Here is a 16,471-nt window from a genome sequence, read left to right on the forward strand (position 1 = left end):
ACAAAAATACGTTTGGTTAATTTATTTTTGTAAAAAATACATTAGTTAGTTACATTACATATTATAATAGACTTGACTATGCCTATACACAGTGCGTATGAAGGTGCTTTGACTTTTGTGTCAGAACCTAAATTGGGACATAGTGCATTTCATTACCCTGGGCTAAGTAACTTCATTTTACTATTAAATAAAATCTAAAATGCAGCCGTTTTTGAGAAAATTAGATTTGAAAATTTCAAGTTCAATTTTCATCCACTATGAGTTACTGCATAATCATGACAAGAAAAGCAAAGATTATTTATTTAAAATTTTGAACAACTTTGCTTTAGTAAAGTCTGTCATAAAACCTCTCTATATATGAATTCTTTAAGGCTGAATTTCCGTGACCGTAGCAAAGCAACTGATAAAAATGGCCATAAATCAACTCACTTCAGGAGTGATTTTATGAAGAACTTTAGGTATAAAAGCAAACTTATTCAAATTTTAAATAAATAATCTTTGCTTTTCTTGTCATGATTATGCGGTAACTCCTAGTGGATGAAAATTTCACTTAAAATTTTCAAATCTAATTTTCTCAAAAATGGCTGCATTTTAAATTTCATTGAAAAGTACAATGAAGTTACCTAACCTAGGGTAATGAAATGCACTATGTCCCAATTTGAATCTGACACAAAAGTCAAAGCACCTTCGAATGCACTGTGTATACCTATAAGGTTATGAAAGGGGACTATGTATAAACGAGAGCAAGTTATGTTAATCAACCTTCCAATTGTGATGTAAGACATGATTTTCTTACTTTTCTGGTAAATGAACGGTAAAATTTAAGGTGTACCTAAATTCAAATATCTAAAAACATAAAAGAAGTTTTAAATACACGTTGAACTCAACAAAACATTTAATAGGTACTATTTAAACAATAAATATCATTTTTGAATTTCTAGTTCATAAATTAAAAGTAATCTAGTAAACATGCTCAACATGTTCGCGCATAGTCCCCTTTCAACAAATCATAATATTTGTATCATATTTAGCCTTATTTAGTTTTCTAGTTTTATCACAGTTCTCTATAGAGTTAAGCAGACTTTCTTTTAATGGCCTATTATTATAGTGCGAAAAAATATGAAGCTTGTCAATATTTAGCTACAAAAAGAAGGCATTTTTATAAAAAGATTCTCTTAAATTATGCTTTAATTTTAACTTTAAACACGACACTTAAGTACCTACTACATGATTTTTCGTTCAACCATAATCTTATTTAATTTTTCTTTTGCATTTATGAATGTTGTCAACCTTGTTATTACTGAGGTTGCATTGGAAGAACTATTAATATTCTATCTAAAACAAAATTACATTTTGCATGAGTAATCCTTGGTAGGTCTATTTTCCCTAAATCGAACAAAAAGTTGGAAAAGTAACGGCTGGCAGCTGGCGGCTCAGCCGTTTAGCCGTTTTTTGCCTATTTTCAGGGCAAATTCATCATTAATTCACTGGTCGCCGGAAGGGAAAAGCAGTTTTTTGAAAGGGGCTATCTGAGATTATTACAGATTCTGATATATACATATACAGACTAATGAAAAATGCAAACAACGAAATTTAAAGCGTTCCTTCTTGGGAGAAAATCCGGGAAAATTTTTTTAGCTATTTTTAACCTAAAATTCACATTAGCAAGCCTGCAAAAAAATATACAGATATTTTAGACATGTCATTGCTCAGCACCTAGAAGTGGTAGAAAATTGTTATGCATACCATTTGAAAGCTCATAACCTCTAGCTTTTAAATTGGTATATAACGTTTTTGCACTATTGTTAGTTTTTGAGCTATCCTCTGAAGTATACACAAGTTTTAAAAATGCAGTTTTTTTTCTTGAATTTTAAGTTTGATACTTGTTACAAAACCTTTTTAAAATTGTATTGCTTAGCAACCAAGAGTTATATAATTATTTTATAGGTATATTTGTATATTTTGGGTACATTCAGCTTTAGCTTAATTAGAAATAGTCTTTGAAATGTGTACAGTTTGTAGTAAGAACCAAGGCGAGAGGGGGGGGGGAGGAGTATACACAATTATAGGCAATGAAATTCAGTATAAAATTTTGTCCTGGATATTTTTGGGCTTGTTGTTATAGTCATTAACCTGATTCTTTTTGTAAGATCTCTTATATAATTAAATCTACCAGTAAAACTTTGAAAATTGAATTTTGGCACTTTCCTTCTAGGGGCTAGTGGGTTAAAACAGCCCCCCAAAACACCAAAATTTAAGGTATGAGCTTGTTATGTTTAGAGATATCAAGCTAATTGTTTAATGTAAACTTTTTTTGCATAATTGAGCTAAGTAGCCACTAAAGATTTGATTTTAACACTTTCTTTCTAGGCGCTAGTGGGGTGAAACACCCCCAATTGTAAAGTTATAAGATCCAAGGATCCAAAATTGTAAGTAAATTTGTTGAAAAACTGCTTGATTCAGGATAATGGTTATCGACATACTTAATTGATTATAGAGTTGCTTTGCTTATTACATTATACTTTGTTGTCTTAGGAATCAATTTACCAAAAATCAGATCAATCAGATGATTAGATCACATAAAAAGGGATAGTTCTACGAAGTGTATTTAAAGAGTTAAGGTACTTAGAGTAGTGAACTTTTATATGTCTTAGTAGAATATATTAGGCATTGGATAGATATGATTATATGTTAAAGAATTTTTAACATTGACCAGACCAATTTTTTTTATTTGACAATATCTAAAAAGTTAAAGTGATTTGCCACATAAATTACAGTGTTCTTGCTAATGTGAATTTTAGGTTAAAAATAGCTAAAATCTTTTTCCCGGATTTTCTCCCAAGAAGGAACGCTTTTGATTTCGTTGTTTGCATTTTTCATTAGTCTTTATTTACTAAGTATATTTGCGATAACTTTTATTTAATAGATTCTTCCAATTTTTAACATTTACAAAACGGCCTGCATTATTGCTTCAAGATCCATGTCAGATCTATATAGGAAATAAATGTCTATATATGAGCTCAAGTCTTCCAAGAAATAAATGTGTAAAACTCATAGTGCTCCAATAATCCATAATAAACTCTCATTGCCCAGAACAATACGACCCAATATTTTACTTTATTAAGAATAAATTCATCTTTTTTTATTTCATGTTGCTATTTACATTATGTTGAAGTGTTTAATTACTATTCTTAAAACAGAAAATTTAAATTCATAATATAGTAAATTTACGAAAACTTAGTTTTAAAATAAATTGATTCTAGCGCCACTTTTAATGTGTTCAGATTTACAAACAAAAATTAAAAACATTTTAGCCCTTTCGTGACGGTTATATAAAAAAATATATATTGGAAAATAAATTCCATAATTCAAATTGCATTTTTGAAAGAATGAAAAAAACATTATTGTAAATACGTATCTGAAGATCAATTTAAAAAAATGGAAGAAAAAGCAAGTGTGAGAGAGAGGTTTAAAATAAAAGAAAACTCTAAGGCAGAATGTTATTACGTTCATAGTATCAAAGGCTTTTATTGTAAAATAAATAACTAAAATCAGCCGGACAGAATTTTTAACGTAAGTAGTTGAACTTGAAGTAATCTTTATGTGCAAGTTGATATATTTATATTTATTTTCTAATATTTCCCCTGTGAATATACAGTGAACCACCCGCCCCCCCCCCCAAAAAAAAAAGGGCATAGGAAATGTCAGGGAAATTTTAACAAAATCCATATTTCTAATTCTGAATAAAAAAATGCATACCTAGCGGATGCGTACCTAGCATCCAGGGGCTCTGTAATTAAAGGGGCAGAAACAGGCTAGAAAAAATAGCTTAAAACCATCTAAAAATGAAATAGCCTAATGCCCTCATGGGACCTATTTAAAGCTTACCTAAAATTGAGAACCCAATCGCTTTAGTAGTTATTGAGATTTTAACCTTCAGACAAAAAAAAACTTTATATATTATTAGCGTTTGCCCCTTTATTATCTACGGAATAGAGAAAAAGCTTAAACCCATCCCAAGACTTAAATCTAAAAATTAAATAGCCTAAAACCATCACGGGACCGATGTTAAGTTTATATAAAATAGAGAACCAAATCAGTTAAGTAGATTAGATATTAAGAATGAGACATTGAAATCAAATTGACAATATATTTACAAATAGCAGATGAAGAATTATGTTTTACCCTCAGACGGACATTTCTAATTATAGAGGTGCTTCGCGTAAAAAATATATTTAATAATAATTAAGCAAGTGAGGTTTAGGGTGCTTTCCCATATCGAGTACATATCAAGCATTGAAAATACACTCCAATATTTTATAAACTAGCGGCTTCGCCCCAAGAGGTTTAATCAAACCAATTTTTCGTAATTTAGATTAAAAAAAAATTTTTTTTTTAATTTTGGGGGGGAGGTATTTTACATTTTTTGGGGAGTTGGGGGTGTCCCACTCCCCAAGAAAATAGATATAAACCTTCCCGGGACCTATGAGAAGCTACCCTGTAAAGGAGAACCCGATCGGTTCAGCGGTTAGCGAAATCCTTCGCTACAAACAGACATACATCGTTCTACTTTGTATTATAGATAAATTGTAAATTAGAAGGGATAGGTTTTTCCCATAAGCCTATTTATGCAAGGGGTCCTAACCCACCGAGGTTTACACTTTATGTGCCTCTACTCTTGATAGGATTAATTAAAAGAATTTCTAAGAAATTTTAAAGCTTAACAAGGATGACATTATTTATAAGTTCTTAGTAAAGCTAAAAAACATGGAAAGGTTTACAATAGATTTATACAATATCTTTGATAGTAGATGCATATCAAAGCTTTCCAACAGACGGACGGACAAAGTAAGTTATATACTGGATGTTCATCAGTATGGGGATGTTTTTTTAATTCCAGCCATTTATCTTTAATAACTAAAGAGAAATTCACGTTTACTCCTTTACGGTTTCTTACTGACAGACAGACATTTCAATTAGAGTACAAAGAAACATATGATAACATCCATAAACTTTGTGAAGTTAATAAAAATCTAATAAGATAGACAATGTGGTTAAAACATTAGATTTCAATAGAAATATATACAGTAAACTTTAAACATACATCTCTAAAACCATAAAATCTAATTACTAAAACTTTAGCATAATGGACGGACGGACTGACAAAGATAATTGAATATATGATGCTTTTTAGTCAGCGAAATCCTCACAGACAAATGTGCTTTCTATTTTTATTTTAAAGTAAATCATGATTCTGATTGTGTACCAGACAGACATATAAAGTTCATGTAAGATTTTCTGCTAAAATATTTTTTAGTAGAGAAGCTACTCTATAATTTGAAGTGTCCTTCTGTTTTTTTCTAATAACTCGGACCCTAAGGCGGCCTAAGGCCGCTTTCGTCACTAGTATGTATATATCAGAATCTGTAATAATCTCAGATAGCCCCTTTCAAAAAACTGCTTTTCCCTTCCGGCGACTAATGAATTACGTAGGAATCAACTTTTAAAAACATATTTTTGGTTTAATTCATGTTAAATGATAGCAATAACCATTTTTAAAATTTCTAGTGCCAGCTGCTAAACGGCTAGAATCGGCTGAAAACGGCTCGGAGCCGCCAAGAGTATGATGAGTAGATAGGGCATGTGACATGTCTAGGGGTAAGTTTTTATAGTTGCTGAGCTCAAAAATGCTACCAAAAATAGTGGCAGCCCATCCATATGGCAGCTGGGTAACAGCTGCAGCTCAGCTGGTAGCGGCCAAGAGTAGAATAAATAGATGGGGCTTGTGACGTGTCTAGGGGTAGGTTTTTAGGGGTGCTGAGCTCAAAAATACTACCAAAAATAGTGGCCGCCCATCCATATGGCAGCTGGGTAACGGCCGCAGCTCACCTTGGAGTGGCCAAGAGTAGAGTGAGTAGATAGGGCTTTTGACATGTTTAGGGGTAGGTTTTTATGGTTGCTGAGCTCTAAACTGCTACCAAAAATAGTGGCGACTAATCCACGTGGCAGCTGGGTAACAGCTACAGCTCAGCTGGAAGCGGCCAAGAGTAGAATGAGTACATAGGGCTTGTGAGGTGTCTAGGGTTAGGTTTTAATGGGTGCTGAGCTCAAAAATACTACCAAAAATAGTGGTGGCCTATCCATATGGCAGCTGGGTAACAGCTGCATCTCAGCTGGGAGCGGCCAAGAGTATAATGAGTACATAGGGCTTGTGACGTGTCTAGCTGAGCTGTAGCTGTTACCCAGCTGCCCTGTGGATGGGCCGCCCCTATTTTTGTTAGTATTTTTGAGCTCAGCACCCCTAAAAACCTACCCCTAGACACGTCACAAGCCCTATCTACTCATTCTACTCTTGGCCGCTCTCAGCTGAGCTACAGCTGTTATCCAACTGCCATGTGGATTGGTCGCCACTATTTTTGTAGTAGTATTAAGCTCAGCAAACATAAAAACCTTCCCCTAGACACGGCACAAGCCCTATCTACTGATTCTACTCTTGGCCGCTCCCAGCTGAGCTGCAGCTGTTACCCAGCTGCCATAGGGATGGGCCGCCCCTATTTTTGGTAGTATTTTTGAGCTCAGCACCCCTAAAAACCTACCCCTAGACACGTCACAAGCCCTATCTACTTTTCATACTCCTGGCCGCTCTCAGCTGAGCTGCAGCCGTTACCCAGCTGCTATATGGATTGGCAGCTTCTATTTTTGGTAGTAGTATTAAGCTCAGCACCCGTAAAAACCTACCCCTAGACACGTCACAAGCCCTATCTACTCAATTTACTCTTGGCCGTTCCCAGCTGAGCTGCAGCTCTTACCCAGCTGCCATATGGATGGGCCACCACTAATTTTGGTAGCATTTTTGAGCTCAGCACCCATAAAAACCTACCCCTAGGCAATAGACATGTCACAAGCCTACCCCTAAACATGTCACAAGCCCTATCTACTCTTCATACTCTTGGCCGCTCTAAGGTGAGCTGCGGCCGTTACCCAGCTGCCATATGGATGGGCTGCTTCTATTTTTGGTAGTAGTATTGAGCTCAGCATCCATAAAAACCTACCCCTAGACACGTCACAAGGCTTATCTACTCATTCTACTCTTGGCCGCTTAAAGGTTAGCTTCGGCCGTTACCCAGCTGCCATATGGATGGGCGGCCACTATTTTTGGCAGTATTTTTGAGCTCAGCACCCCTAAAAACCTACCCCTAGACATGTCACAAGCTAAACCTACTCATTCTACTATTGGCCACTCCCAGCTGAGCTGCGGACGTTACCCAGCTGCCATATGGATAGGCTGCTTCTATTTTTTGTAGTAGAATTGAGCTCAGCACCAATAAAAACCTACCCCTAGACACGTCACACGCCCTATCTACTGGTTCTACTCTTGGCCGCTCCCAGCTGAGCAGCGGCCGTTACCCTGCTGCCATATGGATGAGCTGCCACTATTTTTTGTAGTATTATTGAGCTCAGCACCCATAAAAACCTACCCCAAGACACGTCACAAGCCCCATCTACTTATTCTACTCTTGGCCGCTACCAGCTGAGCTGCAGCTGTTACCCAGCTGCCATATGGATGGGCTGCCACTATTTTTGGTAGCATTTTTGAGCTCAGCAACTATAAAAACTTACCCCTAGACATGTCACATGCCCTATCTACTCATCATACTCTTGGCGGCTCCCAGCCGTTTTCAGTCGGTTCTAGCCGTTTAGCAGCTGGCACTAGAAATTTTAAAAATGGTTATTGCTATCATTTAACATGAATTAAACCAAAAATATGTTTTTAAAAGTTGATTCCTACGTAATTAATGATGAATTTGCCCTGAAAATAGGCAAAAAACGGCTAAACGGCTGAGCCGCCAGCTGCCAGCCGTTACTTTTCCAACTTTTTGTTCGATTTAGGGAAAATAGTCCTACCAAGGATTACTCATGCAAAATTTCAGATCAAAATTCGAATTCTAAGTGCCATTTATACATTGATTACGAGATGGTTGCATTAACCCCCCCCCCCCCACTTAGTTAAAAAATGTTTTATCTTGTAGATTTGATCTGTTTTAAATAATATTGATTTGATCTTTCACTGTAAAAATCCTTTTCGTCCTTTAATTAATGATTAATATTAAAGGATATTTCCCATAAAGTGTTAGTAGAACACTGAAACCCCCACAAATTATTAAAGTTAATTGAAAATAGGGAGAGAAGTAGTTTTTCGTTAGTTTGTTTATTTCAGTAAAGAGGGTTATGTTGGATACATTAAAATTATTTGGTGAAAAGTTAGGACACTTCTTGATTAAACCAATTAAATAAGATTAATAAATGTATCCAAAGTTTTGAAACCGACGAATGAGCAGACACTTTAGGTAAAAGTATAATTTACAACTCCCTGCTATAATTTCTTCCCTGCTAGTATATAGTTATAAATAGAGTGTATTTAATCATTATTCCTGATCTTCAATAATAGGACAGTCTCCACCCTTAGTTCCAGTCAGGGGACACTCCTTCTCTTCTCCAGGTAAGGTATCTATCTACAAAAGTTTAGTAAATAGAAAATTTTGTTCAAAAGCCGAAAAACCTAACGATATTTTAGATAAAAAAAGAACAGAAAGGATTCTATAAAAGAGTCTGTATGCTAAGATCTCGCTAACCAGTAACCACTATTCAGGTGAAAATTACCCTTTTGGGGGAAATTGTAATTTAACCTAATGCCTCAAAATAAAATAAATTGATTTTATCTAAAAGTAAAATCGCTTCCTCTCTCAATGATATTTCCTAAGAGTACAAAAATGAAACGGCAGTAATCTGTAATATTTTAATACGTAAGATTTTTTTTATAGAAAATATTATGTTTAAACAACAATAAACAAAAACGAATTAATAAAAAGCTTCTAGGCCTTAATTTGCATTCATGTAATGTCAGTTTAGTATATATGTGTATTTTTTTCTGAAAAAAGTTTTTTTAGACAATTTAAATTCACAAACTAGTTAAGTTCAAAAGTTCACAATTATATTATACCTTTTGAGTTGGAAATTTGATGGTAAAAATAACATTGAATAGAATAAATAGGATGAAAGCTGTCAACTTCTTGCCAAACTGATGGTCATACTCCCTATGGGCAAATTTGTACGTGTCCTAAAATGTAAAATTAACATATTAGAATGATACGAGGTATAGATCCTTATAGTTCAGTTACAACTTACTTTACAAAAAAAATCATCGCAATGGAAAAAACTTTAAATCTAATTTCATATTGTCTAAAATATTGTAAAGGTATATTTTTACTTTAAAAGATGACATAAACTCTTAAGTCACACAAGCAATCATAAAATCCTATGATAAAAACTAGATGGCAAAAAAGATGATTCGGTGATTTTAATCAAATTACGTAGTCGAGCAATTTGAAAAAAAATGAAAATAAGGGGGTGGTGAGGTAATTTTTCGTGTTTGGTTTATACTTTTTCCCCCCTAGATGAAAAAAAAACGGCAAAATGTAGCAACCTTCATGAAAGCATAGCTGACTGCGGAGAGGAATGTTGTTGTTCCTGTGGCCGCCCAGAGGTAGTGCAGGGCGGGATGACCAGTATAACCAAGTACAGGACCTCCAAGTGATACTGTTATCAACAGAAATTGCAGTGCTGAAATAAGATTTGTTCTCATTAAAACTTGGGACTTTTAAAAAAGGGTGTTTTGGGTACTTTTATATGATTTTTATTATTTGGTTCCAAAGTATTATGGTTAGAAGGAATAATTATATTTTTAAGGGGGAGGGAGGAGGTCTGACAATTTTGCATAAACAGGGAGCATAGACTTTGTCTTAGGAGTGAGAGGAAAAATTATTTGGCAAAAAATTTCCTTTTGGGGTGTAGTTTCCTTATACAGTGTGTTTTTTTTGAGAACTTTTTTGAAAGCAATTTTACCCCACTTTAGTTATCAGAATTTAATGATTAATGGCTTATTTTCTTCGTTTTTTAAGGCAATTTATAGAACAACAAAAAAATATTTCAGTTTTTATTTAAAAAGTACAGTAAAATCTAAAATTCAAAACTTAGGTGTCAACATCTAAAAATGGTTTTAGCACATTTTTCTTATGCTCAAATAATCAACCTTTTGCAAGAATGGCTGCTAAACACTTCAAAGTTGAGATATAGAGCTAAAAATGTATACAGATACTATTAGGGACATGTACTAGAACATATCTAAGTTTGAAGGTCATATCACAACCAGGGAGGGAGTACTGGCCCCCCAAAGTCGACTACAGAAAATCCATTTTTTAAAGAAAAATGCGCTAAAACCATTTTTATATGTTGACACCTAAGTTTTGAAATTTAGATTTTACTGTACTTTTTAAATAAAAACTGAAATATTTTTTTGTTGTTCTATTAATTGCCTTAAAAAACAAAGAAAATAAGCCATTAATCATTAAATTCTGATAACTATAAGTGGGGTAAAATTGCTTTCAAAAAAGTTCTCATAAAAAAAAACACACTGTATTTTTAAAAAATTGGATTTTGGCCTTCAGTTTGTTCTCTGGACAGATGTAAAAAAAATTTAACTTTTTTTTTTGAAGAGTTGGAGGTCAACTTACTAAGCCAAATATGCATCTTTTTGAATGTTATTTACATATTGTAAGAAAAAAGATGAATATTTTGTTTTATAAGTTGACTTCTAACTCTTGATATTTTTTTTTATAATTTTTACATGTCCAGAGACCACCTGGTGGCCTGCAGCACCATGTAAAGGGAAAGGGATTTAGATGCTCGACTACGCCGATTATATTCAATGTGATCATCTTTATGTAATATCAGGGATATATGTAATGTACATTGATATTATAGAAAATCTTTGTTGTTAAAAAAGATAAATTGATCATTAATTAACACCTTAAATTAATCTTACATTAACCTAAATTGGTAAAAATTAGAAATAATTATCAGTTGTGCATTTCTGGTCGAAAAAATGAAAATAAATGAACCAAAATCTTGATAACTGCATTTTTAATAAAAACATTCTCCTTATAACAGGGGGGGGGGGGGGGGTAATGCAACCATCTCGTAATCAATGTATAAATGGCACTTAGAATTCGAATTTCGATCTGAAATTTTGCATGAGTAATCCTTGTTAGGTCTATTTTCCCTAAATCGAACAAAAAGTTGGAAAAGTAACGGCTAACGGCTGGTGGCTCAGCCGTTTAGCCATTTTTATGCTATGTTGAAGGTAAATCCATCACGAAACCTATCTCCACACAATACTCTTTCCCGATCAAAAACGTTTTCAAACGGTTCTAGCCGGTAGTTGCTGGTACTAGAAATTTAAAAAATGATTTTTTGTATCATTTCATATGATTTAAAGCAAAAATATGTTTCAAAAGTTGATTAACTCTAGGGGCTAGGTGTCGCTTCGGGTACTAGACCTCCACGCACCTTGAAACATACATGCAATACTTATGATTGCGTTGTAAAGCGTCCATTCACCCATCAGACAACCAACTCTCTGAGATGCACGACCTTTGTCTGAGAAGTGCCAACTGTGCATGGTAGCGAGTTGCGCCTGTTTTGGGCCAAGGCATTCCCCCCACTCTAACTATTTACATCGCGCATCTGACATAGTAGCAGTGGGAACCATTTTTAACGTCTTTAGTTATGACGCGGTGTCGGACCGAGATTCGAACCTATCACCTTCCCGACGACGAGCGGATGCGCTACGTGTTGAGCCACGGTCGCGGGTATTTTTTTGTACCTTTCTATACTAACCATTAATTAAAGTAAAATGTAACCTAAAGTTTAATTGTCCTTTATTTCAATTAAAAAATGCCATAGATTTTTTTTCTTATTTATAGTAAATTTTACTTAGTCTGAGCACCATCCCCAATCAGTCAAAATAAGAATTATATAATAAATATTTTATTTTAAATTTTCCAACACTAATAGCAAGTTATTAAGCATAGTTTAAATTAAATTTCAGATTAAAATTAAAACATTTAAACATTTGGTGCTTTCCCTCGTGGATGTGCCTATCTAGCAATAATCAAAATTTGGTGATTTTATTTTTATTGTCAAGGATCCGGATCCGCACTGACCAAATTTTGAGGATCCGGATCCGCATACAATCAATGCAGATCCGAAACTCTGATAATCTCTGTCCCCTTAATTTAGAAATATATTGAATAATAGCTTTTCTATGTCTACATTCGGTAGGCGGCAAAACCCTGTTGAGTCTATACCTGCAGTGGTGCCCTTGCCTTGTGGGGCTTCTCAGTGTCCAATCTAACCTAACCTGAAGTAGTAAAAGCAAAAAAACTCCCCCTCCTAACTTTTTTCAATTTGTTACAAAAATAAGAGTTGAGGAAAGGTGGGTTATGCAATGCAATTAGAGGCAGGGATCTAAAGGGATAAGACATCGACTGATAAATTGGTGTACTGTACATCCCCAATGATGATACACAAAATTACCCCTTCTGTAGATTACAATTACTGGTTAAAACGTTTAGACACTCAACTAAATTAACCAACTACCTAATCAAAATTCAATGTAAGGCCCAAAGGTTGATAAGCCAACAAATGAGAAACCGTTATTATAAGACTTTGGGGACTAGTGTAATAAACAACACTGTGTTACCTCCCTCCCTGAATAAGAAGGGAAATAACAAAAAATTGCCAAAAGCAGTCGTTTGATGTCAAAATACATTCTATTGCACTGAGTGGATGGGCCTAACAGAAACCAACATGCTACGCCCCTGAAAACTATGCATAGGAATAAAATTAATGATCGTGAAGAGAGAATCTTTGCACAAAAGCCAGCAAATAATCCTTTCAACAAAAGTAATTAATTTCATTCAAACAACTCTCCCTCCTACAGAAAAAAAAATATTTTTTATAACCTCAGAAAGAATACAAAGAATGAATAATAGTTATTTCTTTCATCGTATTATAAACCGCTTTCCGCGGATATAGAATGTACAATTGTAAGATTAAAACCAGTTTTTATATTCGTAGAAAGCGGTTTATAATACGATGCTAGACATAGTTTTTTCGTATGGATGAGAACTGGTTCCTATCCACCGGATTCGAATGAATACGAGAAAAGTTTTTAAAAGCGAAGCTAGTCCACAATTAGCAGGAAGAGGGGACATTTGACTGTAAATTAAAAAATTAAACTGGTATCGGAGGGTTTATAACCACGTTATCTTATTCGTTGGCTCAATACTTTGGCATTTTCATTGGTTGGTTCCAAACTAGTATTTTTCAAATTTTCAACCAATAGTTTTTATCTTTAGATGTAGTAATTTCGTTCAGCATTGGGAACGCACATTAATTTATCATCCATAGTTTTAGCCCTGACAAAACAGGTTTTGAGCTATTTTATTAGTCTTTTAATAGATTCGGCTGTTTTTTGTCCCTCCCCCATCCCCACGAATCCCCACTATATGCTAGGTGTGCCGCCAATGCTATTTTCTACACCAAAGTATACTAGAAAAACAAATATATTTGCTAAAAATAACTCATCAAATATTAAACTCGCAATTTAGGCCGCAGATTTGATACACGTGAAAATATTTTTTTTAATGTATCTGTATAAAAGATACAAATTGTTATCTGAATTAAACAGGACCTACTAGAAGCTTTACTGTAAAGAAGAACAATATCGGTTCAGCGGTCAGCGAGATCCTTCGGGACAGACAAAAAACGCTTACTACTTTATATAATAGGAAGGATTGTATCGGTAAGAAAGGCAGCTACCCTGGGATTTTAATGGATTACGCAATTGACGAACTCATTATGAGAAACAAAATTAACTCCTCTTAAGTTTAAACACTGCTAGTTTACAACCAACCAATTAAAATTAAATTAAGAGTACCTAAAGTTTTAGAGCCAACGAATAAAAATACGAGTTAGTTGTAACTATGGCTGTAACGTCCCATCCTTACCTGGTTCAACCTTTGGGCTAAGGAGAGATAAGTTACCTGTATTTATTTTGCTAATTGTGGTGGGCTGGACCGTAGCTGTGGGGAGGGACACGTCAAAGTATTTTTTAACTGTAAACGGAGGTGGCACAGACATGTAGCGGATATATAGTCCTGAAAATTAGTATAAAACAAGATTAGTTGGCATAAAAACTGCAGCCTTTATGAAATAAAAAAAAAATATTACTGTCCTTAGTCCTTACGTGTTTAGACATACCAAGGAGACTATCTGTGCGATGGGCACACATGGAGACCACTGTTTTGGAAGTCCCAAGGGCAATACAAATGACGAAAAAGTATTAAAAATTTTAATTGGTAGAAGAAGTAAAAACTTTATGCCTTTTTTCCAAAAAGTAATAAATACTCATTAATATTTGTTTTCAATGTAAAATCTTGTGAATTAAATGTGGTTGTAATAAGCTTTTTTCTGTCTGTAGTGAAGGATCTCGCTAACTAACGAACATATATGGTTCTCCTTTACAGCGAAGCTTCTTAAAGGTCCTAAGGTGGTTTTAGGCTATTTTTTGCCCATCCATATCCCTTTGATTATAGAGCCCCTAGATGCTAGGGGCGCAGCTACTAGTATTCAAATAATGCGATGGAAATGGGAGGAAACTTGTCACTTTTACACAAACTGTGAAATACTCTGCAATTTGTAAGCTATTTTATTTATTGCATATTGTCAACACTCATTTTAATATTGAATTTGGGAGACATACCTTTCCATTTTTAACCCTTTCAAGATTTACCCCCCCGCTCTGAAAAGAATCCTGTGCACTCCACTATTTTATTATGTCTCTTCTTTAGTTGAAAAATTTGCCGCGTCCATAGAAATATATGAAAGGACAAAAATCATATTTACGAAAAATTATTAGGTATTCCTAACCAATAGATTCTGACGAAATGGAATGGAATAAATGAATCGCTTTTAATTAAATGTAATAGTACAATTTACCAATTTATAATGACAACAACAAATTGGAACAAAATAAAGCATCTGTAAATCTGAATTTATTCATACATTGAGTTGTCTAACCCATACAGGGAATGATATAAAACCCATACGGGAGATATACAATACAGTCTTTCCACTTATCCTTATAATAAAGTAAAAAATATCTGTTTGAGTATCTGTTTGTCTGTGTACCGAAGGATCTCGCTAGCCACTGAACCCATATGGTTCTCCTTTAAAGGTTAGCTTCTCAATAGGTCCTGGGGAGGTTTATACCTATTTTGGGGGAGGGTACTCGATCCTACACTCCTTTGAGAAATCACCCCTAGAAAAAACAACATCCAAAAAAACAACCTTTTCTTTTTGGAAACGACTATTGAAAGTGGGAGAGATATTTTTAAAATAAGTAAAAAATACGGGTTGGGGTCGTTAGTATTTTTCTATACCTACCCAGTAAGTAATAAACAAACAAACGAAAATCTACCCATCTCTTAGTTTTAAGCTATTCTTATGAACGAGGATTCTGAGCTCGATTAGGAATTAAAGAAAACCTGCCACTAACATGAAAAAGAATAAATACATAAGCGCGGCATATTGTCTCACCTGCATAAACCAGAAACAAATCTCTGGATACAATCAAACTGCACAGGGATGGAGGGATCAGATTGGCGAAGGTCAGAGACAGGTACAGTGTGCAAACCAAAATCTAAAACATCAAACAAAAATGACAACATCCATGAGTAGCTTAGCACTAAGATAACATGGATAGACAAACAATGTGAGTTATAAAGCAGAGGTTTTGTTGACTTTCAAAGCTTGACAGACATATCGACGGACCATGTAAATTATATAATGAACTAGCGGCTACGCCCCTAGAGGCCTCTCGCAAATTGTCTTATCCTTTAAGATCCCTGACAACGTTATAGCTATTTGTAGTGTTGCTTTGTTTAAATTATCTGCGACCCAAATACAAAGTTGTAATAAAACTATAGAATATTCATAATCCATCAAAATACTAGTAGTCTAAATAGTTGGTATAATATGCATATTTTATGCAGATTCTTTAGGATTCATTAAATCCCAATGATAGCAATGCATACCAAGGCGGTGTTCCAAAGTATACAATCAAGCAAGCAAAAACTCCCTCCCCCCCTCTTATTTTAAAATAAGTTGGGGAGGATTGTTTTTCGTATCTTTGGCTACTTCTTTAGTTCAGGTTAGGTTAAGTTATAATGGGTACTGGTTATCCCCTACGGGATTAGTGTCCCCCGAAGGGGTTAGACATATGAGAAAAATAACCCCTCCCCTTTTAATATAAAAAAGGGAGGCGGATTCAGTGCTCTATGGGCATTTTGAGTGAATGCACCCATGCCACAAAATAACAGGCATAAAAGAATAAAATCTAAAAGATTTCCTAAATCAATAAAAATCCTAGGTAAGATTTAATTTATTTCAATCATTATAACCCCCCCCTAGATATACCACACTTTTCTGGGATCTTGTTGAGTCAAGTATCAACTGTTGGGAATATCAAAGGATGACTCCATGCAAAATTTGAGCCGGATCCGGCCAA

At 34.6% G+C, this 16,471-nt stretch overlaps 1 protein-coding gene across 5 annotated transcripts in view; it reads right to left on the reverse strand.

Moving 5' to 3' along the window:
- Nucleotides 1–7: 7 nt before the first annotated feature.
- Nucleotides 8–16,471, reverse strand: part of CLS (cardiolipin synthase) — a 38,115-nt gene continuing 21,651 nt past the window's right edge. The window contains exons 8-15 of one of the 5 annotated variants that reach the window (XR_013880069.1): nucleotides 15,502–15,604; nucleotides 13,947–14,060; nucleotides 9,485–9,621; nucleotides 9,002–9,118; nucleotides 8,431–8,513; nucleotides 7,906–8,086; nucleotides 1,225–1,335; nucleotides 8–1,096 (exon numbers count right to left, since the gene is read on the reverse strand). Coding sequence is in view for 1 of the 5 variants with exons in the window: in XM_080162371.1 (XP_080018497.1) it covers nucleotides 8,020–8,086; nucleotides 8,431–8,513; nucleotides 9,002–9,118; nucleotides 9,485–9,621; nucleotides 13,947–14,060; nucleotides 15,502–15,604 (621 nt within the window). In the remaining 4 variants the exon portion in view is untranslated. Of the gene's footprint in view, nucleotides 1,336–6,918; nucleotides 8,087–8,430; nucleotides 8,514–9,001; nucleotides 9,119–9,484; nucleotides 9,622–13,946; nucleotides 14,061–15,501; nucleotides 15,605–16,471 lie in introns of those variants that run through there. The other 4 variants (XR_013880068.1, XR_013880067.1, XR_013880066.1 and 1 more) reach the window with 4 other exon arrangements.

Source organism: Acartia tonsa, chromosome 5, assembly GCF_053477335.1.
Source record: "Acartia tonsa isolate MP-2025a chromosome 5, ASM5347733v1, whole genome shotgun sequence".
In the NCBI taxonomy this organism is placed as follows: Eukaryota; Metazoa; Arthropoda; class Copepoda; order Calanoida; family Acartiidae; genus Acartia; species Acartia tonsa.